General features: G+C 35.6%; 1 protein-coding gene across 5 annotated transcripts in view; it reads left to right on the top strand.

Annotated features, from left to right (window-relative positions):
* Positions 1 to 22,052, top strand: part of DMD (dystrophin) — a 1,320,554-nt gene that overhangs the window by 566,307 nt on the left and 732,195 nt on the right. For all 5 annotated transcript variants that reach the window (XM_075774516.1, XM_075774534.1, XM_075774546.1 and 2 more), the window contains 7 exons: positions 440 to 620; positions 8,888 to 9,033; positions 9,996 to 10,208; positions 14,137 to 14,250; positions 15,613 to 15,768; positions 18,001 to 18,171; positions 20,216 to 20,398. In XM_075774516.1, coding sequence (XP_075630631.1) covers positions 440 to 620; positions 8,888 to 9,033; positions 9,996 to 10,208; positions 14,137 to 14,250; positions 15,613 to 15,768; positions 18,001 to 18,171; positions 20,216 to 20,398 — 1,164 coding nt within the window. The remainder of the gene's footprint in view (positions 1 to 439; positions 621 to 8,887; positions 9,034 to 9,995; positions 10,209 to 14,136; positions 14,251 to 15,612; positions 15,769 to 18,000; positions 18,172 to 20,215; positions 20,399 to 22,052) is intronic.

A 22,052-nucleotide genomic window follows, 5' to 3' on the forward strand; every position in this document is an offset into this window, starting at 1 on the left:
TGTTATTGTGGGGCTGCTAGAAATCACTGTGCATCTTCACCTCTCCTTTTCTACTTCATGCTATTTAGCCTGTATATAATCTAACAGAGATGAGTCAAGGATTATGGGATGTGGAGTTTTTATCTTCCCAGCTCCACATGAAAAGGATGTTCCTTGAGCATGGAATTTTAATATGCAATTTCATTTTCCTTGAGCACTACACTACTAACATGATAATGTCATGTGAAAGTGACTTTGAACAATGGTGAGACCATCATATTGGGAGCAGAGGTATGGATTTGTGAGAAATTACTAAAAATGTTGAATTTGTTCTTATTGTAACTGATGTAGTTGGAAGAAAAACAATTGTGTAAGGTGCATTGAAACTGCTGATTTCATGGCACTAGTGGTTTCATTTGTTGGACAGCTTTATCTTGATGATTTTTGTTCAAAAATGCAGGATGAAATCATCCGAATGTCAACCCTTCAGCCTCAAATTGAACGGCTAAAGGCTCAAAGCCAAGAGCTCAAAGAGAAAGAACAAGGGCCGGTGTTTCTGGATGCTGACCTTGCTGCTTTTACCAGCCATTTCAAACAAATACTTGCTGACATGCAGGCCAGAGAAAAGCAGCTACAGACCAGTAAGTGCTCATGACAAGAAGTCAATTTGCCTGACTAGCATGCTTTGCTAGGTCTATGTATTTTGCTTTCCTACTTTCGTATTTGATTTTTGTCTTACTAAACCAGTAGTACAATTTAGGTGGTCTTTTTTGCAATTGAATTAGTCTTTCAGAAATTATCAATGCATTATATATTTTATATTAATAGGAAAAAAGGGAAGTTACACTGTTCAGAAGCAAAGGTTGTACCCGATGTAGTTCTATCATCAGATGTCCTCTTGTTAGCATATTTACAGACAAATTCAATGATATTTTTTGGCAACATGAAACTGTCTTTGTTAAGTTGGGTTCTGAGACAGGGCTGTCTACCTCTGTCAGTAGAGAGGAGAGACAGTTTAATTGCAGGACTGAATCTGCTCTAGATTTTAATAGAACAGAAGTTTATCTCCATAAAGCTCATCAAAGAGAGTAGCTACTTTAGGATATGTAGTTTTTCATCATCCGGTGAACTGTTCCTTTTTTTTGCAACAAAGAATATATGATTACTAGTTATAACATTATTTACAATATTTGTAATAAAATGCATTTTTCAAAAAAGGGAAAACACTATACCGAAATAGAAAGTTAACTTTATTCCTTATTAAAGATATGTAGCATGTCAGTGACTACTGTACACTTTCTGTATTTGATTATGAAATTAAAAATAAAGTATCAGATAAAAATATAATTTTTCTCAACAGCAAAGAGATTATTTGTCGCTTAAACCAATGATATCTGTAAATGATTGTACTGTTTTCTAATTAGACATAGTGCTAGCTCCTTCTAGTGGATTTTTGTAGTATTCCTCCTAAATACATTCATGGAGAGGTTTGACATGATTCCATTTTTAAAGACGTATTTATTTATTTTTTCAACGACACTGCATTATTGTGCTGCTGTAGTTTTTTCACACATGCACAGACATGCAAACCGAAGAGGTGAAGGTGCATAGGAGAACTGAAGAAATAAAATGCCAGTGTGTCACAGCATGTGAGGAAAGAACAAGCCATAGAAATTTAGTATCAAGAAGCGTAAAGTTTATTCATGAATCTAAAGTCAGGCCATACAATGGATAAGATTTTAAAATTTTTAATGCCACACGAGTTTATATGCTGAAATCAGTTACCATTCTGCCAACAGGAAAATATGGTAAATCCTAGCTTCTTTATGATTTCTTGTATATCCAATTTTGTGTAATTGCTGGCTTTGCCTCACCTAATTTTACTACAGCGAGACCTTGTGAACTAACCCGTTGGTTAGTCCTGTAAGACAAGTAGTGTTCATTGCCGTCACCGTAACGCCACCAAGCAGGGACTTTGCTCAAGTAGCTGTTGTTGGCTGTAGCTGCTCGTTCCCACTCCTGTGCCGCGGCACGCTCCTCCCGTGTCCTGGCACACGCGGAAAGCAGCTCTCCGGAGGCTGCAGCATTGAGCAGACTGGGGAGAGTCTCCCGGACTGCTAGAGAACAGAACTCCTTGAATCAGTATTTTATGGAGTCCTGGGCTGGTGGTGTTATTTTATGTGGCTGCTCTGCATCACAGGCGCTTCATCTCAAGTGGTTCAGCTGTCAAAATGAGACCATTTTATTCCACACACTACATACCTGTAGTGGTATTTTAGGTGAGATTATGATGTCAGTCATATTTTATCTTCAGAAATTTTATACACAGTTTTATCCAAAGTGCTAACTTCCTTTCATAACTCTACTGTAGATATGAACAATCCTGCTTGGGATACCACGTTAGGTCTAATCCTGTTTCAGGAAAGTCTTATGAATCAAAAAATGGGGGGGAGGGAACCAACCTTAAAGCTGAAGCACAAAAATTGGCTTTTTGGGTTTCTTCTGCTTTCTTCAATGATTATTTTTGTTCTGTTAAACGGATGGAGAAAAGGCCATACCCCACGTCTTTAACAGAAAATGTCAAAATTTTGCTAGAGCATTTTAGATATTTCCATCTTTTATTTGCATAAATTATTTCCAATTAATTATTTTTTACAGATAGAAAGATTTCTTAAAGACTGAATGATGTTTTGCAGATCAGTGGTAGTATTTGCCCTTTTTTCTTCCCTGTACATTTAATCTACAAATGCTAGAAAGATTTTTTTGATTCATCATTAGTGTTTTCTTATGTTAAAAGGATTTTTGATTCATCATTAGAGGTTTAGGTTTGGTTTTTGTTCGGTGTTTTTTTTTGTTTTGTTTTGGTTGCGTTTTTTAATGTTCCATTACTCCATTGTCTTTTCTGATGGCGAAGGTTATTTAGCTATTCTGTTCTGTTTTCCAAGGGAATTTCCTCCCCCCCCCATTAAAAAAAAAAAAAAAAAGTTTCCTCTACTTCTAGGAGATTGTCTCCCTCAAATATTTTTGGTTTAGTTAGGGTATTTTTAGGTTCAAGAGTGCTTAGTAGTTTCTCTCTGCTACATAGTAGATTTCTTAATAAAATATTATTAAAGATTAACTCAGATTTTCTCAAATGCATTTATCCATGATTTGATTGGCATTTCCAGTTATAAAACCTAATTTAAACCCAATTCCAAAACCTGTTTGGTTGTTTTTACACTATTTTGCAATGTTGTTTGTGAAAGCAATACAACCTCATAAAATATGAGGAAATATGATCTCATTTTTCTTACTTTATAGAATGTCTTTATATCTGTAGGTAATTGATCCTTTTGAAGATGGTGTATCTATCACTCCAGCTCTTCCTCCTCCCCAAATTAGAGTAATTTCTTGAATACTGGTATACAGGAAAAAAAAAGAGGTCAGGCAGTGCTTCAAACTATTCGGCAATGTAGGCAAGGGAATGAAATGGACAATCATTGCAATAATTTGAATATGAATAATCTGATTTCCCAAGGAAATTCTTAGTTTTATCATTGCCCTGGTGAAAAATGAGAGGTTGAAGTTTATATTTAGTTGTCTTGAAATTAACTGCTGCCGTCTCAGAGAGATTTCTAAGGAGCAGCCTGATCAGCCTCCCATTCCCTCTCACCTTCCTCGGTCAGTGTCAGGTGAGTTCCCTCTGGCTCTAACAACTGCCCAGGTGGCAGCTGATTCATTCCAGCAATTCTCTTGTGCTGTTACTGGACTAAACTCCACGAAAGTGCTTCTGGTTTTTTTTGGGTTTTTTTGCTGCAGTGAACTTTTATCCAGCTGTGGTCTTCAGTTGGAAGAATTCTGACACATGCTCTCAGTTTGACAAGACTGTTCTTCAGAGGGGGTTTGCAAAGTGTCATTAGATTTTTAGAAAGTAATTAAAAAAACCCAAAACCAAACCAATCACCTTTTGTGGCAGGTGAAATTAAGAATATCATGATGGAGATGGCAAAGGAAAATTCATACTTATTTCCATTTTCCTCTGCTTTGTGAATTGATGCACCGTGTTTTCCTTTCAAATTCTGATTCTGCCTTTGTACGATCAGTAATTCCTGAAGGTGAAGTCATCATTGTGGTGGTTGTGGTGGTGGTGTTGTTTTTATTATTCATGAATCATTCATCTGCATTTAAATTATGTTTCTCTTCTTATTTATTTCAAGAAGGACTTTAGAAAGTTTTTGCCTTCTATATCATGTCAAGACTCTTTAGACTTTTTATTTACCCACCCCGTGCTTACAGTTATTTTGCACGTACACCACTTCTCTCTCTAATCTGCTAATACAGTATCTGAAAAAGGGTTGCATTACATAGAGTTCATGCAACTCAGTCTTGGCATAATTTTGTAAGACAACAAACCACACTAACCGTAACGGTATGATGACCATGTTGAGTTTTAGTCTATCATTTGTCTACTTTTGCTTAAAATTTGAACTGCTAACTTATTTTCATGCTCTAAGTATCTTAGAGATGGATTATAAGTGACAATGCAATTGTTATGATATGAATAATAATCTTTCACCAATCATTACATACTTGAGGAAGTAAAAGTTCAAGCAAGTGTCCTATAAATTTCATAACTAATTTTTTCTTAAGACCTGAACAATTATTTAGTAGCAAAAATATTCATTGTTGTTTGGTTTTGAAGGATAAAGTTCACTGAAGTTTCTTTGAATGTACCTTTTTTTGCTGAAGATACAGCTCAGATGTGTGTGAGAAAATATTGTTTTAATAAGTAACATGGAAGTAATTTCATTTTTCTTTTGCTTCCATGTCTTCCAGTAATTATTTTTTATTTAAATAAAGAATGAAGGGACAAAAACAACCTGCGATATGAATGTGTATGAGATAATGTCCTCTACGGTCTAGGTCACTTTATCTTTTTCCTCTGTGGTAAAAATGGAAATTTATAAGGATGGGAAATAAAATCCCCTAAAGATTTTTTTATCTTTAAAAGATATTTATTGTTACATTAGATCTTGTAGAACTGGAGAAGGCCTTCTCTTCCATTTCTTTTAAGAGGTTAATAAATAAGAGAATTGAAGTGTTAAAGCACTTGCAGTATCTCTGAGGGTGGGACTGGTGGAGCCATTGATTATGTACTATACAAGATTCCTTATGATGCTACTCTGAGAGTTTCTGGTGAAAGATGTGGGAGAAGGGAATCACAGATTTTATGAAGTCATCAATATAAAGGCTATGATGAATAACTTCAAGTACTTGTACTACAAAATAAGCAAAACAAAGTTATGAGAAAATCAGCATGGCTTTAAACAGTGCAGTTACTACTGAGGAGATTTTTATGGGAAATACATGCAGTTCAATCTAGTTCATTCATTTCAGGGAATAAGTCTTTACTGAAATTATCTCATAGATTGTAACTATTGCCGTTCTTCTTCTTTCACAATGATGTGATGAACAGTGGGATTTGTCCTGACTGTAGGAGATGATACACATTGCAACATAGCCAGTGTGATTTGATAGTTGTTGAGATAATTGTATTCTCATTTCATTTCTCATTTGGGAAAAGATTTTTAACTGGAAAATCTGGTCACAAAAAAGGAAGCTGGGAGGAAAAACAAACAAAGTATTTTACGTATTTGGAAAGGTATTTTCAGATGTTTAAATATTTCCACATATTAAAAATATATCCTAACCAAATATCTATCTGCACATTGTATTTCCAAATTTAAGCACTTTCTCTAAAATAAATATGCAAGTATAAATGTATTTGCTTGTCAGTTCTCAAGGGTTACAATGTTAGTCACACCAAAATGCATTCCCTACAAGTGGAATAGATTAATGCAACACAATTTTCCTATTATGGGATGGGAACTGTATTGTGATATTTCACAGTAACATATTTGTATTTTCCCTCTGTGATATTTTGTTACAGTTCTGTCTTGGGCCTAGCTCAGCTATAGCTTGGGTTGTAGACATGCTATATCTTTCTGACTACCAATGCAATTTTTCATATAATATATCAGAATCCATATTAATGCACTGTGCTTATCAAGTGGGCTTTAATCCACAAATATTAGCATCACAAAGCAAATTTTAGGATAAAAATAAACAGGTCTAGAAGTGTGTTTATGTTAGGAGCATGGGGAATTTAGAGATTCATACTGCCCACAGAGTGACCATAAATGTCTTCTTAGATTATTTAGACAGCTAAAATTAGGTAGCATGAATCCCAGTGTAGGAGTTTGACTGAATTCTCACCATTGGCATCATGAGTTGCAAAAAGCAATATAGGCTGCTTTTAAGTGTTATCCCAAAAGAAGTTAATATCCTTCCTTGTGGATGAAAACACTACCACATTGTCTATCTTATCTTAAAAACAAAAACAAAAACAAAAACAAAAACAAAAACAACAACAAAAAAACCCCCACCACCACACAAAACTAACAAGCCTCAAAAACTCCAGCTAGGCATTGAAAAGTAGTATTTGGCTACTAGTAATCTGGAAAAGTTAAATAGGAAAACTCCTGTTTCACTGAACTGAAAAGTGCTTTTTAAATGGGATGTTTAATAACCAAATTGGAAAGACACTAGCTTGATTAAATCAACATATTTGATCCACCTTGAACTCTTATTTAATCCTTCAAATAGCAGAGAACATAATTCATTAAAATTGGACAAAACATTTGCAATATTTGGATGGTTTTAAAATTATTATTATTATTATTGGCAAACTTTCAGGATAAAAATTTCATGCAGTTTGGTGGAGTTTGCTGCAACAGTGAATCTTGTGTTCTTACCTGTTCTGAGGCACTCTTCACTACTATTGAAAATAACTATTATTGTATATAGCTGGTTGAAGTCATACATTAGTCCTAAGATTTGTTTTTCTTTTAAAGAAGAAAATTATTTATAGAAGTCAAACATTGCATCAGAATACTGAACTTCATTTCATATTTCTAAATAAAACTGCAGATTAAGACTTGTATACTCCTTTATCATGTCTGAGCTGTTAAAATCACATCTCCATTAATTTGGAGTGATGTGTTTAAATGTGTGTTCTATTCTAACGTAGGAATTGTTTGGATTAAATGAGTCAAAGACAATACAAATCTCACTGAGGAAATAAAAAGATTTAAAATGCTATATTATGAGATGGAAAATGTTTGTTTTCTGCATTTCCAAGAATGTATTACTATTGCTTTCTATATAAAGAAATACATCATGAGGGATGAAATGCTTGTCTTTCCTGGTACCAAGTCCTATCTGTTGTAAATCCCCAGATGTCTGTGATAAATCAGATCAGCCAAGATTTTTATAATAAAAGTATGCCATACAATGTGCATACTCCACAAGAGAGAGCTTAAATTGCCCTGATATTAGTATGTTGTTATGATGCCTAACTGAAAATATAAGGTGGTTTTCTTCAAGTAACATTCTGTTGATTAACTAAAAAATTAGGTTAAAGTCTAAAGTATATTCTGCCAAGCACTTCTGTATGAAAATGTAAACAAGCTCGTGCTTTAAAACTTTAACTGTATTATTTGTCAAAATTCCTTTATGGACAGCTAGAGAAGTGATTGTCCCACTCTACACCACACTGGTGCGGCCTCACCTCGAGTACTGCGTGCAGTTTTGGGTGCCACAGTACAAAAAGGACATAAAACTATTGCAGAGTGTCCAAAGGAGGGCAACAAAGATGGTGAAGGGTCTAGAGGAGAAGACGTATGAGTAGAGGCTGAAGTCCCTTGGTTTGTTCAGCCTAGGGAAGAGGAGACTGAGGGGAGACCTCATTGCGGCCTACAGCTTCCTCAGGAGGGGGAGGGAAGGGGCAGGCACTGATCTCCTCCCCTTGGTGACCAGTGATAGAACCTGAGCTGCGATAGGGAGGTTTAGGCTGGATATCAGGAAAAGGTTCTTCACCGAGAGGGTGGTTGGGCACTGGAACAGGGTCCCCAGGGAAGTGGTCACAGCACCAAGCTTGACTGAGTTCAAGAAGCGTCTGGATAACGCTCTCAGTCATATGCTCTGATTCGGCTGGTCCTGTGTGGGGCCAGGAGCTGGACTCAATGATCCTTATGGGTCCTTTCCAACTCAGGATCCTCTATGATTCTGTGATTCTATATAATTTCTTGGTACCGTTATTTCTGAAATACAAGAGACGCATAGGAGATACAAATAGGTGTAACATTTTTTTGAGCTTTTATATACTTCATTATTATGTGGTACAAGTTGGAAATGTTTCATTTCCAACCAGCCATGCTATTTGTCTGTACTTTTTTTCAATGAGTATAGAAGCAACTGTTTTTGAGGGCAGTGGGAATATTTCTAGTAAGGAGTTGCTCATGTGTGTGCCAGATGTTGTCTATTTACAGCAGGTGTAACAGTGCAATAAGCACAGTTCCATAAAATTCATCTTTAATGCAGAAGAAAGATCAATTTTCTAAGCTTTTAACAGATGTCTTAAACAGAACATTTTGCTTGAACAGAAAAATTAAACACACAAACATGGGCAATAAAAGGGAATGCTATTTCTTATTGCATTTCTGAAATTAGATTTTGGATTAAGTACAACGGTTTATCTCTTGATGTCTAAACACACATATTTAAAATAGTTGTCTTAGCCATATAAGTTGTCCTGTGACCTATAACAAGAGAGTCAAATGACACACAACTGATAAAATTATAGAGATATCATAAACGTTAGAATGTGTGTATTAATTCTTCAAAAGTTTCCTGCTTTCACAATTCTTGGAAAAATCTGATACTGACATATTGAGCCTATTGCAATCTGTTGTAAAATAGCCATTGACTTCAATAAGGCTTGGTCTTTTATCAAACATCTGTCAGCAAACCAAATAATGAAGCATAAAATTATTTTGTTTCTTTCCTTTTTCTTCCCCATTGAATGTAGTTTTTGACAGTTTGCCTCCTGCACACTACAAAGAGACAATGAGCACTATACTTGTGTGGATTCAGCAGTCAGAAACTAAACTCTCCGTGCCTCAGGTTGTGGTTGCTGAATATGACATCATGGAGCAGAGACTCAGGGAGTTCAAGGTGAGTGGTCAGGCTGTGGGAACAAATGTCTCAATTGAAAAGTTTAGACGAACAGAACGCAAAGTTGTCATGAGTCTGCTGCAGTCTACAGTACAGATATTTAGTGAATTATACCTATTTGGGTTTTAGCCAAGGGCTTCAGGAGATGATGGATATTTACTTCCTAAAGATAAAGGATTGAAAGCGTTCTTCACCATTGAAAAGAATTTTATAAAATATTGAACATGTTAAGGAAAAGCCTTTGTTTCTCTCCTGGTATATGAAATACTCCTTTGACGATAGCTTTGGTAGTTAAGTATAGATTTAGCTCATTTCATTTTCCAGTGCTGATGGAAATGATTGTGATTTGCAGAATACAACACATGCTTTGTCAGATTTCCTGTCAGATTTACAAGCAGACACAAATGTGGAACAAATTTTGCCAGTGGGTACAAACTTTGCCTGCATTTCAATATTTGATATTGTTCTGCTATTGGATGGCTAATGAGCATGTTGTTTGAAGTAACTAGTAATGTACATGCAGAAATAAAAAGTAGAACAATGAAAAAAAGTTAGATGCAACAAATTTGGGCAAAGAATTGCAAAAGTTTTGAGAAGTTATCAAAAAGTTTAAATCATAGAAGCAATTCTAAGTTTATTTTTGTCTCCATGTATAGTCTGAGTCTTTTGAAAGTGTAATCATTAGGGCCATAGTAAATTCCTATCTCAAATTAGTGAAGTGTATGTGGATCACCTCTATTGACAAGTGTAAATGCCTCTGGTTATATTCTCAGTTGAACAAAAAAAATCTACTTTCTAGTTTGTGTGAAAAAAGCAATTCCAAATTGCTCAGCAGAATATGTCATTGGATGTTTTAGCAAAGGTGACCTATATTTCAGTTTTCAGTCCTTTCTTCAGCAGTCTCACCTATGCTTGTGAAACAAGACACATGAATCAGGATACTATTTGCTTCTTACTCATAGGCTCTACAAAGTTCTCTGCAAGAGCAGCAAAAAGGCCTGAACTATCTCAGCACGACTGTGGAAGACATGTCCAGGAAAGCCCCTGCAGAAGTCAGCCAAAGATATCAGTCAGAGATTGAGGTGGTCCTTGGCCGCTGGAAGAAATTATCAGCGCAGCTGGTGGAACATTGCCAGAAACTTGAGGAGCTTATGACCAAACTCCAGAGATTTCAGGTTAACCAGATTTTTCAGCCTCAGCTACTGTGTGGTGGTTTGTGGCTCTGAGACTAGCACGGAACGCGTTTATACACTTCAAGAAAGTAACACCAAAATGAAATATCAAAACAGTACATAAAATGTATTAAAATTCTTGCTTGATTTTGATGGGTCCAAGATTTTACTTTGAATTCTGATTTGGTGGCTGTTTCTGCCTATGTTGTTTCAATTGCAAACTTAACTTTGATTTCAGTGAAATTGCTACTAATATTCCTCTACTTACTTTTTCAATCTAGCTGAAGTACTTTTTCATGCAGCTGAAGTAGCTGTAACCATATTGACTTTCATGGAGTCACCTGCATAATTAATTTGTAATATGGTAGTATCATATTTGTAATATGGCAGAAGTTGCCAGAAAGCAGAAGTGTTTATGACTTACACTATTGTGTGAATTTCAGGTATTTAGAATGACAGCGTTGGAAACTTACTTTGTTTCTCTCATTGTGAGGATCTCCTATTTATACTTATTGATAAATCACAGGTATCAGCATTACAGGGGATATCTATGACTTAGATGTTACAAGATTTAAAATAAGTCCATTTTTAACATATTCCTGATCTATTTCTATATAATTTCAAGGGAGAGGTTTCAGAGGAATTCGGATCAACCAGTCACAAAAATGGAGAAAGTATTTTTTAATATGTTTTTCTCTCCTTGCGCCCCTACAAATGAGCACTTGCATACTCGTGGGGGATATCACAAAGAAAATTCAAGGTTAAAGTCCTGCAGCCATACTCAAAGCTGTGTGTTCTCACAGTGTGTTTCTTCTCAGTGTTGTGTCTCTATTTCTTCTATTTACAATATCAAATATTTCTGTCCTTGGCTTTGGTTTGCTGGTAGTAGAGTATGATACATGGTTAGCTCCATGTTGTGAATTATAATACAAGAGCATGTGAACTGTAATTGTTAGTTTTAGCTTAATTCAATAGAGTTGTCTGGTCAGGAATAAATTTTCTGTCAAGGTCTTCTTACACTTCTGCTTTTGTACAGGAAAAAAGTACTCATTATTTTGTTACTCTTCATCAGTTTTTACATAAGCAAAATGGACCAAAAAAGGAGGAAACATTTTGTACCATTTATAATTTAGCTACTGAATTGCCACATTGCTCTAAACTATGACTTTGGCTCCATAGCTACATCTCTGACGTTTGAAGCTGGCCATGAAATGAAGTTTAATGGTATGGTTGGATAACCCTGGCCAGCAGCCAGATGCCCTCCCAGCTGCTCTCTCACTCTCTGTCCTCAGCAGGACCAGGGGAGAAAATAGGACAGAAAATATCTTGCATCGAGATAAAGACAAGGAGATCACTTACCAGTTACTATCGTGGGCAAAACAGACACAACTTGGGGAAAACTGATTTTATTTATTATAGATTTGGGTAGTGAGAAACAAAGACAAAAATTAAACCACCACCTCTCCTCCTCCTTCTTTTTCCTAGTCTGCACTCTATTGCTTTACTCTTGTCTCCTCTACTGCCAAGGGGCGTAGTGGGATGGGGAATGGGAGCTGTGGCCAGTCCATAACAGCTCCTCTCTGCTGTTCCTTCATCCTCGCTCTTTTCCCCTGCTCCAGCGTGAGTCCTTCCATGGGCTGCAGTCCTTCAGGAAAGATCTGCTTCTGTGTGGGACTCTGCATAGGCTGCAGCTTCCTTTAGGGCACATCAACTGCTCCAGTGTAGGGTCTTCCACAGGCTTCAGGGTGGATATCTGCTCCACCATGGACTTCCATGGGCTGCAGGGAGACAACCTGCATCACCGTGGTCTTCTCCATGGGCTACAGGGGAATCTCTGCTCCAGCACCTAGAACACCTCCTCTTCCTCCTTCTTCACCAACCCTAGCGTTTGCCAGGCTGTTTCTCACTTTTTTTTTTCCTTTCCTGCCTGTCTGGCAGTTTTACCCTTTCTTATTATTCTCTTATTTCTTATTATTATCTTATTTCTCTTATTATCACAGAGGCATCAACCATGGGGTCAGCTGTGTCCTGTGATGGGTCCATTGGAGGTAGCTGGAACCAGCTTTGTTCAGCACAGGGTGGCAGCTCACCTCTCCTCACAGAGGCTACCCCTGCTATCAAAACCTTGCCACATAAACCCAATATAAATAGGAAAACTGGAAAGTGTTTTTATCAATAGTATAATGAAATATTTGCAATTGCACAAAACAGAGCAATACATTTTGCTTGAAAAAAAATCAATCTTTTGTCTTTTTTTGTTCCCCCTGAATTTTCTGGATAGAGGTTTCAATGTTCCCCCACTGCTCTTAAAAGAAGAAAGTCCCAAACATCATGACCATGCTCTGTAGAACACATAGTTTTAAATCTGTGTGAGCTACTCTTGCATACAAATCTTAGCCTTTATATTTATTGCTGAAATCACTGTAGTACACAATTAATATATAAGTAATTGTCTTTTCAACTCCTTGAATGACTTCTCTTCCAGACGATTGTTTTAGCTGTTGCAATTTATGGAATGTGTCAGCAAGGGATACAAAGAAATCAGTCTTGATAAATAAAATGCATTTACAGTCTGTTCAAAATGCAAGTCATACATTCGATCTTCACTGGTCGCTGGAGACTGATCCCTTTTTAAATAAATCCCATCAGATCTGTATTTTGAAGCATTAATGAACTATACTTAAAGTATTCGTGTACAGGTATTAAAGTGTCATCATGAAATATGATTCTGAAATATTTTTACTCAATGATAATGGAATGCACAGTAGACACTTCAACAGTTTTTTGGTAATTCCTATTCTGAAGTATACTGATAATTCTGTATGATTATTTTTATTAATTCAGGCTTTGGTTTTTTTTAAATTTTCCATGGTAGATTGTTGTTCTTAAATATATCAAGCACATAGTAAAATGTTGCCTTTGGTTATCTATCTCATGATAGTTGTTAAGGCATTTTTTAACACATTTTTGGGCACAGTCTATATGCTAACGGAATGTCCTTTTTTGTGCTTCAATTCAACTTTACATTCAGCATATAATATTGATATATACTTCACTGTTGATGAAAACAATTTGATGAACAAATGCATTACAATTTGCCTTTCAAATTTTTGCCATTTGTAATTTTTATTTTAATATGTCCATCTAATTGTTTACCTAAGGTGGCATTCTAAGGTAATTTTAAGTGACATTTTTTAAATCTCATCCTGCCTTTGAAGCTATTAGATTATCTATGTAATGGTTCTTTGAACTGGTAGGGTTCCTTATTTCAAGCATTTGAACTCCAACTTCTTTTATTAATTGCAAGAGTTAATTAAAGATTATGGAAAGCAAATTACTGATTACAAACATTCTAGCACTAGAGACAGTAACAGAATCAGTCTCTGAAATGACTCATATGATTTTAGTTTCTGATGTGAATTTGTTTCAATTACTGTTTCAGTTACTTTTTTTTTTTTTCATTCTGAGTAGTAAGGGAGTTTTTCTGTGCTGTGTTCTGGTAGAGAAATAGGCAATACAGCATGCAGCTTCCAAAAGGAGCCTGAAATTTAAATTGAAGCACAGGAGGATTTGATAGGTGAGCCTGAATTAATTGCCAAGTATGAGTAGTCTGAAGCCATACAAGGAACCAGTGAACACACGTGCAGCATCTAAACACAAATGATATCCGAAAGGCATCAACTTGAGAGCCAGAAAGTTGCCTGCTTGTAGACACTTTGAACTTGGGCAGAAATAGTCAGAGTGCAGGCTAAAGAGTCGATGACAGTCCAAGATAAAATTGGTTTTGCTTGTTTGCTGTGTTTGTATTTTTCAGACAGTTCAATAATCCTGAAATTACATTGCGATGAGTTTTAGTCATAGTGCCAGGACGAATTACGCTATTGTCAGTCAGGTTCTGTGCGATGCAATAAAATGTCTTTTTAATAAACAGAATGACACTAAAACACTGAAGAAGTGGATGGCTGAAGTGGATGTTTTTCTGAAGGAAGAGTGGCCTGCCCTTGGCGATTCAGAAGCACTGGAAAAGCAACTTGAGCAATGTACAGTGAGTATTACCTGCCTGCTTGGCAATTATTCGATTCTTCTCTATGAGCCTAGCTTATACAGAATTAAACAAATGATTAATGTTCCTAAAAATGAATTAATGTTATGAGGGGTTTGTCTTCTGCAATGTATTTGAACCTCCTGCGTTTCCCGGTTTTCAAGGAAAATTCTGTTAAAAAATGGGAAACTTTAACACAGAGAAGAGGCATACAGTGACTATCATTATGTATTTATAGCAGGAACAAAACATCAAAGAGGGTACTTGCAGCAAATAATAAGTTAGTAGCCTCTTAAGATAACCATTTATTTACTTTGTTGACTTTACAAACATTGCATGTCTATTTGTTATAAGCTATATAATCTGTGCCAGAAGATCTTTTTCTGTATCTATTATTCACACATGATTTACAAGCTTTTCTGACTGTACCAAAAGAACTTGCAGGTATTGTAAGTTATATCAATTTTTTTTTTACTAAACTTACAAGTTCCAGGATTTTGTCCCAGCAGAGTTTTAAATAAAACATCATGAAGTATTGATACTTCCATCACAGGGTTTACGCATTACTCTGCCTGTCCCAACAGAGTGTGTAGGTGCAGTGAATCTTGTAACCCATGATAGTTCCTGTCGAGATGTTCAGTGGAATTTACAAGTTCTGTAAATGTTCTGGCAGGATGTGTAAATATTATGAAACATACATATTGATCTTACAGAACTACGAGCTTCTCAGACTTTCGCTCTTACCCCTTATTTAAATAAAAAATATTATAAATTATAGAGGACAACTCTTATCTCTACAGACTAGTAAATTACGTCTAGCTCCTTTAGAATCTGTCACCTGAATTTATGAAGAGTTTGCACAAATATTAGCCATTACTGTCAAATATATAATAAAGCTACCAAAATCCTCAGCATCTTTTATGTATATATGCTTCCAGCCTTTTCTACTGTGCCCAGGTAACATTTGCAGTACTGAAGCCTTAGGAAATAAAATTGAAGGTGTCAATTTAGAACTACTTCAGGGCTTGACTAATATTCAACCACAAATATAATTGTTTTAACTTGTTTGTAATAGTAATAGATATATGTAATATAACACAATACGTGTGTGTATATATATCGTTTTAAAGCTTTATGTTACATATTTTGCAAATTAACTTTATCTGATATAGAATAGCTTACCACATTACAGTTGTTCATTCCTTTTTTATTTATTTTCATAATTAAGTCTGTAAATTGTGCTCATTTGACTGGAGATCCGGACCAAAGACATGTCAGAATCTCATGTAGACATGGTTTGACAGGAATCATATATCTGAAAATTTGCGTGAATGCTGCTTGCCTAATCTTCTACTGTTCCTTTAGGCTTTAGTAAATGATATCCAGACAATCCAGCCCAGTTTGAACAGTGTTAATGAGGTTGGGAAGAAAATGAAGAGTGAAGCAGAGCCAGAATTTGCTTCCAGAATAGAGACAGAACTAAAGGAGCTCAATGTTCAATGGGAACACATTTGCCAACAGGTATCAAGTCTCCCACTGTGACCGGTTCATTTAAATTAATAACCAGATTTCTCATTGGCAGAATTTGTCCTTCTATGCTTATCCAGTAGAAATGAAACTAAATTTAGACACATTTGGTTCACATTAATTATACATCTATTTTAGAAATTATACTTAGTGTGTAGCAATAGATGTATATATCTCTATATTATACAATATCTTGCTATTTTCATAACAAATCTATTTGATAATATCTTAGATCTTAACAGCAATATAATTCACGGCTCCTGCAAAACTGTCTTTCTGAAAGTGGTATATAGGAATTTACCAAAAAATCAAGTTCTCTAGTCTGTTAGATTTTATTTTGTATTGTTGTACTTGTGTGTCATTATTCTAGGTGAAATAAGACTCTAAAGCAGTGAAGAATTCAGAAACCGATAACTTGGAATTATGAGTATTTACACATATGCATGTGTGTAAATTACAGTCTCCAATGGTCACACAAAATTGAGAGAATGGGCCATAACAGGAAAGGACCGTTATTTTGATTAAAGACATTCTTAACAAATAATTTTACTGATTAAAGAAGCTAAAAAATACTATTATTTCTTTGATGGCATTTGCTTTCTCATTCTTTACAGTTCAAAGGAAACATCTTTCATCTTATATTACTTTTACTTTTTTTTCTACTATCTCATTCTGTTGTCTACTTTTTTAACATATATTTGCATAATAGTAAAGCCATTACCTTGGTCAAATGTTTTCTAAAATTATTATTCTTCATTTTAGACATGGAAAATAACCTCCATATATTTTTCTCATAAACATAGTTATCAAAAAACTTGATCTTTGAAATCTGTAAGACATTGTATTGATCCGGTCCTGTAGTCTTTCCCCTTCATCTAATGTGGAGTTTTTAATTGCTTATTTTTTGTAATATTAACAATTCGGATATCTTTGCACTTCCCTCCCAGAAATTTCCACTAATGCTTTATGAGTTTAGAAGTCTGTTTAAAAGTCTGACTTCCCTGAAAATCTCCCTGTAATAGTTCCTTTCAATACACAGCAGAAATTACTGCCTCTCAGTGGGCATTTCTAACAGAACTTCTTCAATAATAGCCATGAAAACACATGAGTAGTAAATACAAAAATCTGTTTGGTCTGTGGGGATTTCTTGAAAGGATTTGGAAGTGTCAGCTTTTATTGTTATACATGCTGTTAACAGGACTGTGAGAGCTAACAATTAGCATTCAGACACTCTTTCCAGGTGATGGGAGATTACCCTCTCTTCTGGTGGTGTGCCTGAGGAAGAGGCAATTTTTCAGGGCCACATGTGGTTCTGCCTTTAGACTTGTTGAACATCACCTTTTCATTGTTACACTGTTTTGTTCTGTAAAGCAATGTTTGTGTAGAACAGCATGGTTAATAGCCAGTCCTCAAGGATGGCTAATGAAACCAGTAACAGTCAGAAAAAGTAAATAGAAAGACACAATTCCTCCTGATGATACCGAAAATAACATTTACTGAAGTAGCATCGCAGTGCGGGATATCTGAGTGATCAGCTCTGCATACTCATCTTTGAAAAATAGCACCAGTGCATCTACCTGGTTTTGTTGCAAACTTCTGTATACCATTGAAAGATGGCTCAGCCAATGGCTCAATCAGTTATGGGCAGTTTTGATAAGCTGATGCACAATTCATAGAATCACATAATCATAGAATGATTTGGGTTGCAAGAGACCTTAAAGATCTTCTAGTTCTATACATGAGCTATATAACATAAGTTATATGACCCCTATATAGTGATTAGCAAAGGATTTAACAACAGTATTTTTTCCTTTAAGATAAGTAGTTTCTTCCAGAAGGAAATTCCTCTTTTACTTACCTCTCTTTAGTATATACACCTTTCTGAGATATTCAATAACAGCTTCATCTTTTTAGAAGGTAGTCTCTGGCTGATGTTTTTTCAGATTTGTTTTCTGACGACCTAAGCATATGGTGTAGAGTCTTGTTACAGGATCATTGAAAACTCATTCTGCACAGCAATGACTCACTAAAAAAAGAATGTATGCACATGTGTAATACTTTCTCGATTACCTATTATTAATGTCTATCTAATTACTTGTTAACATCTGCCTAATTACAGCAATGTTATTAATATAGGATTTAATTTGGTTCTTTTCAGGCTAAAATATTGTCAAGTTTGTATAGTAGCCTTGCTTCAAGTATCATCTAATGTTTTCTTTCTTAAAGGCCTATGCTAAGAAGGCAGCATTAAAGGGTGGTTTGGATAAGACTGTGAGTCTCAGAAAAGATTTGTCAGAGATGCATGAATGGATAACACAAGCTGAGGAAGAATATCTGGAAAGAGATTTTGAGTATAAAACACCTGATGAATTACAGAAAGCTGTTGAGGAACTGAAGGTAAAAGATGAACTAATTCCTTGAGCCCTGTTTAAAGTTCTTTTTGAAGTTTTTGTTGTAAAGAAAGTCTACTCTTTCATTTAGAAAGGTGTTTTTTGTGATCTACTTGTTAGCCTTAAATTTAAAGAAGTAGGTGGCTTGAAGTAATTTCTATTTGGGATATATTGGAAGATATTTAATCTTTCACAATACTGCATTGCTTCCCCCCCCCCGCCTTTGCTGTATTGGGTGCTTGATTTTGATGCAGCTTCAACATTTTACTTAAGGAATAATTCCTAAGAATCAGGTGTTGGCAGTTAACTGATCAAGTGAAATTAGTTTTACGTCTTCTTTTTATATATTAGAGAGAGGAAAAACAATGATTTAGTACTTCAGGGTGCATGTTGGCATGTAGTAAGTATGCATGATTAATTATTTTATTTCTTCAATATAACAATATAGGAACAGTATGTTTTTGTCTCAGATAATGTTTCTTTCATGTGGAATGAATATGGCCTTTGGACAAAAAACACTAATTTATGACACATAAATTTACTGTTGCTCAGCCACTGGATTGGGGCTTAATTTTTATTTCATAGTTTCACAGGGGAATTGTGTGCCCTGTGCTACTCAGGAAGTCAGAGTATATGTCCTTAACAATCCAACACTTTGTTCGCAAACTCTTCATTGTCCGTAGAGTTTTGCCAGTGTTTGAGATTATCTGACAATGCAACTGATGATCTCTTTATTTACTGACAGAAATGACTTGATGCTAGTCAGAATATATTGAAATATATGGAACAAGTTTGATTCATTGTAAATGAGACAAATATATCAAAAGTAAACATCTGCTGTAGAGATACAGTTCTTTTTTAGTAATTAAATAACAAAACTCAAATTTATATATTGCACTGCATAATAAAATAGATTAATTATATAGTTTTAGACATCCCCCATGGATTTCAACGTAAATATTCTGTACTTCCAGCTGAAGCACAGGGATGTTCAAACTGTGACACCTCAACCTATGCAAATAACCAGATCATTTGTCATGCATCCATTCACCTGCTCCTGGTGATCCTTTTCCCCAAAGCCTTGCAGTCACCTCGCCTGTCACACAACAGGCAAAATCTGGACTAGAACTTTGTTCATCCTGCAGCCCATTTCTTCCCACGGCTAGGAAAGAAGAAAGCCAAGAGCAACCTAGTAAGCTTTCTGTGGCAACGATAGCCTGATCCCAATTATTCTGGTTCATGGGCTTCCTCAGAGCCAGAGAGAAAAAAGATAGTTGGGAACAAGGTTTTATTTTAATGGCTTCAGGCCAGGAAGTTCTCATTCTGAATTCCTGTGAAGACCAGTACACACTGATGACAAATGGTGGAGGAAGAAAGTTGCGAATTGAACAGTTGTTGTGGTTACATAGGCTAAAATGGGGAAATGGTGGCAGGTTGGTGGTTCCAGATCAGTTACATATGATTTGTTAATTATAGGCCTATGTCCATCAGATCTGTGTTTCCTGTATCTGTCCTCAGTTGAATTTCTCTGCCCCAGGTCTTAACACAGAAAGTGCTGTTTGGGAGAATGTTCCCTTTTCCCTTTGTCCGCTCTTCATGTTGGGTTAGTGTTCACTGGTGGTGAATAGCGGCACTGATTTTTCCATCTCTGTAAAGTGAGAGAATGAAATCAACATTAATGCTTTGGTAAAAGTGTAAAATATACACTGGAGAAACATTATTTTCTCAGTTTCTCTTTAAATGCAAGTTAATAACAGTGGCAAGGAGAGGAAAATCAGTCTGAAGTATTTTCCTTCTTTTCTGTCTTGCTGCTTGTCATTGTACCTTTAAATTTGAGTACATGAATTTGTAACACAACAGGTTTTTTTGTCATTCATGGTTCATAAGGTATTATGGCAAAGATATTTGGAGTATTTCTTGTAAAAAAAAAAATACTGTTTTTCTTTTTCCCTCTGGCAGAATTTTGTCACAGAACATTCTAACAAAGTTATTAGAAATCAGTTTCCTTCTTAAACTAGGACTACAATTTTTTTTTATTTTTTTTTCCCCAGAGAGCAAAGGAGGAAGCCATGCAGAAAGAAGTAAAAGTGAAGCTTATTACTGATTCTGTGAATAATTTTATAGCAAAGGCTCCACCTGCAGCTCATGAGGCCTTGAGAAAGGAACTTGATGTTCTAATTACCAGCTACCAGCAACTCTGCAGCAGACTGAATGGAAAGTGCAAAACTTTGGAGGTTGGTTATCTTGTCAGTCATAGTATTTATAGCCCTTCTAACTGCAGAAGTAAGGTAGAGAGCAAAGATATATTATCATATGGGATCATGAGTAGCCTAAGGCTGTTCTTGCTTTATGAGCCATATACCAAATACCACATTGTATGAGCCATATACCTAAATCTTGTTGAGATGCATATATGCTGGAGAGTTAAATTAAAAGCCAAACCTCAGACATGGCTCTGAGGTGGAGACAGCAATGGCTGCTCAGAGTTCTTATCCCTTTTGAGATTAAGCCAACGATCTGGTTTCTGCAGCAACTCTGTGACATTATCTTCACCAGCTCCTCTAGGTTTCTTTCTTCCATGGCTAAGGATTTTGATTAAATGGCCTGAAGCTGGACAGGTGGTGTTATCTCAGCATGGGAACAGCATCTGATCTGCTGGCAAGCTGAATGTGTCTCATGCATTTTGAGTTGACCCTGCCATTTTGGCCAACTCCATTACAGATACTTGCCATAGGAGTATTTGCGTATTATACACTGGTCACAGTGAATTAGGTGTATTTTTTTCCTTGTGAAGTAATTTGCAATAGCTAACTTCATACAAGACAATTATATATATGGGTAAAATTTATCTCCTTTAAATTTCACTGTGGAAAATTAGATGTGTAGTCTAAGCTGGTAATCTATATTTCCCCTGATCGTTGATGTTGTTGTTGTGTAGTAATATCCCTCTATAACCTCCTCCTAGATCAGACATTTACATTTGATATGACCAAAGTTAGGTGAGATGAATCACACTCTGGTAAACTTGATCTACAAACACCCTAATGCAACTCAATAAAATTATTTTAATTTCTACTAACAAAAAAGGAACAATGAAAAGATGACTTATGGAGACTTTAAATGTTTTGCTTGTGTATAAAGTGCCATTTTTATCTGCTTATTTAAGTATCTTCAAACACTGTAAAAATAAAATATTAGACAGTAATTTAACTCCAGGAGAATAAGAACATAATTTCATTTAACAACATTATGTTTAGTACTCTAGCACTTAAGTGGTCTATAAATTAAATGTGGTTTAGAATTAATTTCCATAGAGATTTCAGTCAGAATAGTTGAAAGCTGTGTTTTCAGACATTTCATGAATTTGTGCTGTAAGTAATTAATATACAGAATATATAAGCAACCTGACTACATCTTGTAATAAAGACATAAATGTCTAACATGAGTCTTTGAAAATTCTTATAATTTGTTTATTTATATATTAGAAGGAAATTTTACAGAAAAGTATGTAAAAAGTGGATAATTCACGAGACAGAAGATTGAAGTTGTGTTTTGCAGAAGTGTTCACTTTTCTATGTTAACTTCTCTGGTTTTACTCTTTTTAATCAAAAATGTTTTGGTTGTGTACTATATTTATTTGGAACATATAAACATATAAACTTTTTACAAGGACACATAGTGATAGGACAAAGGGTAATGGTTTTAAACAGAAAGAGGGTAGATTTAGATTATATATAAGGAAGAAATTCTTTACTATGAGAGTGGTGAGGCACTGGAACAGGTTGCCCAGAGAGGTTGTGGATGCCCCATCCCTGGAAGTGTTCAAGGCCAGGTTGGATGAGGCTTTGGGCTACCTGGTCTAGGGGAGGGTGTTACTGCCCATGGCAG

This window comes from Balearica regulorum, chromosome 1 (assembly GCF_011004875.1).
Source record: "Balearica regulorum gibbericeps isolate bBalReg1 chromosome 1, bBalReg1.pri, whole genome shotgun sequence".
NCBI lineage: Eukaryota > Metazoa > Chordata > Aves > Gruiformes > Gruidae > Balearica > Balearica regulorum.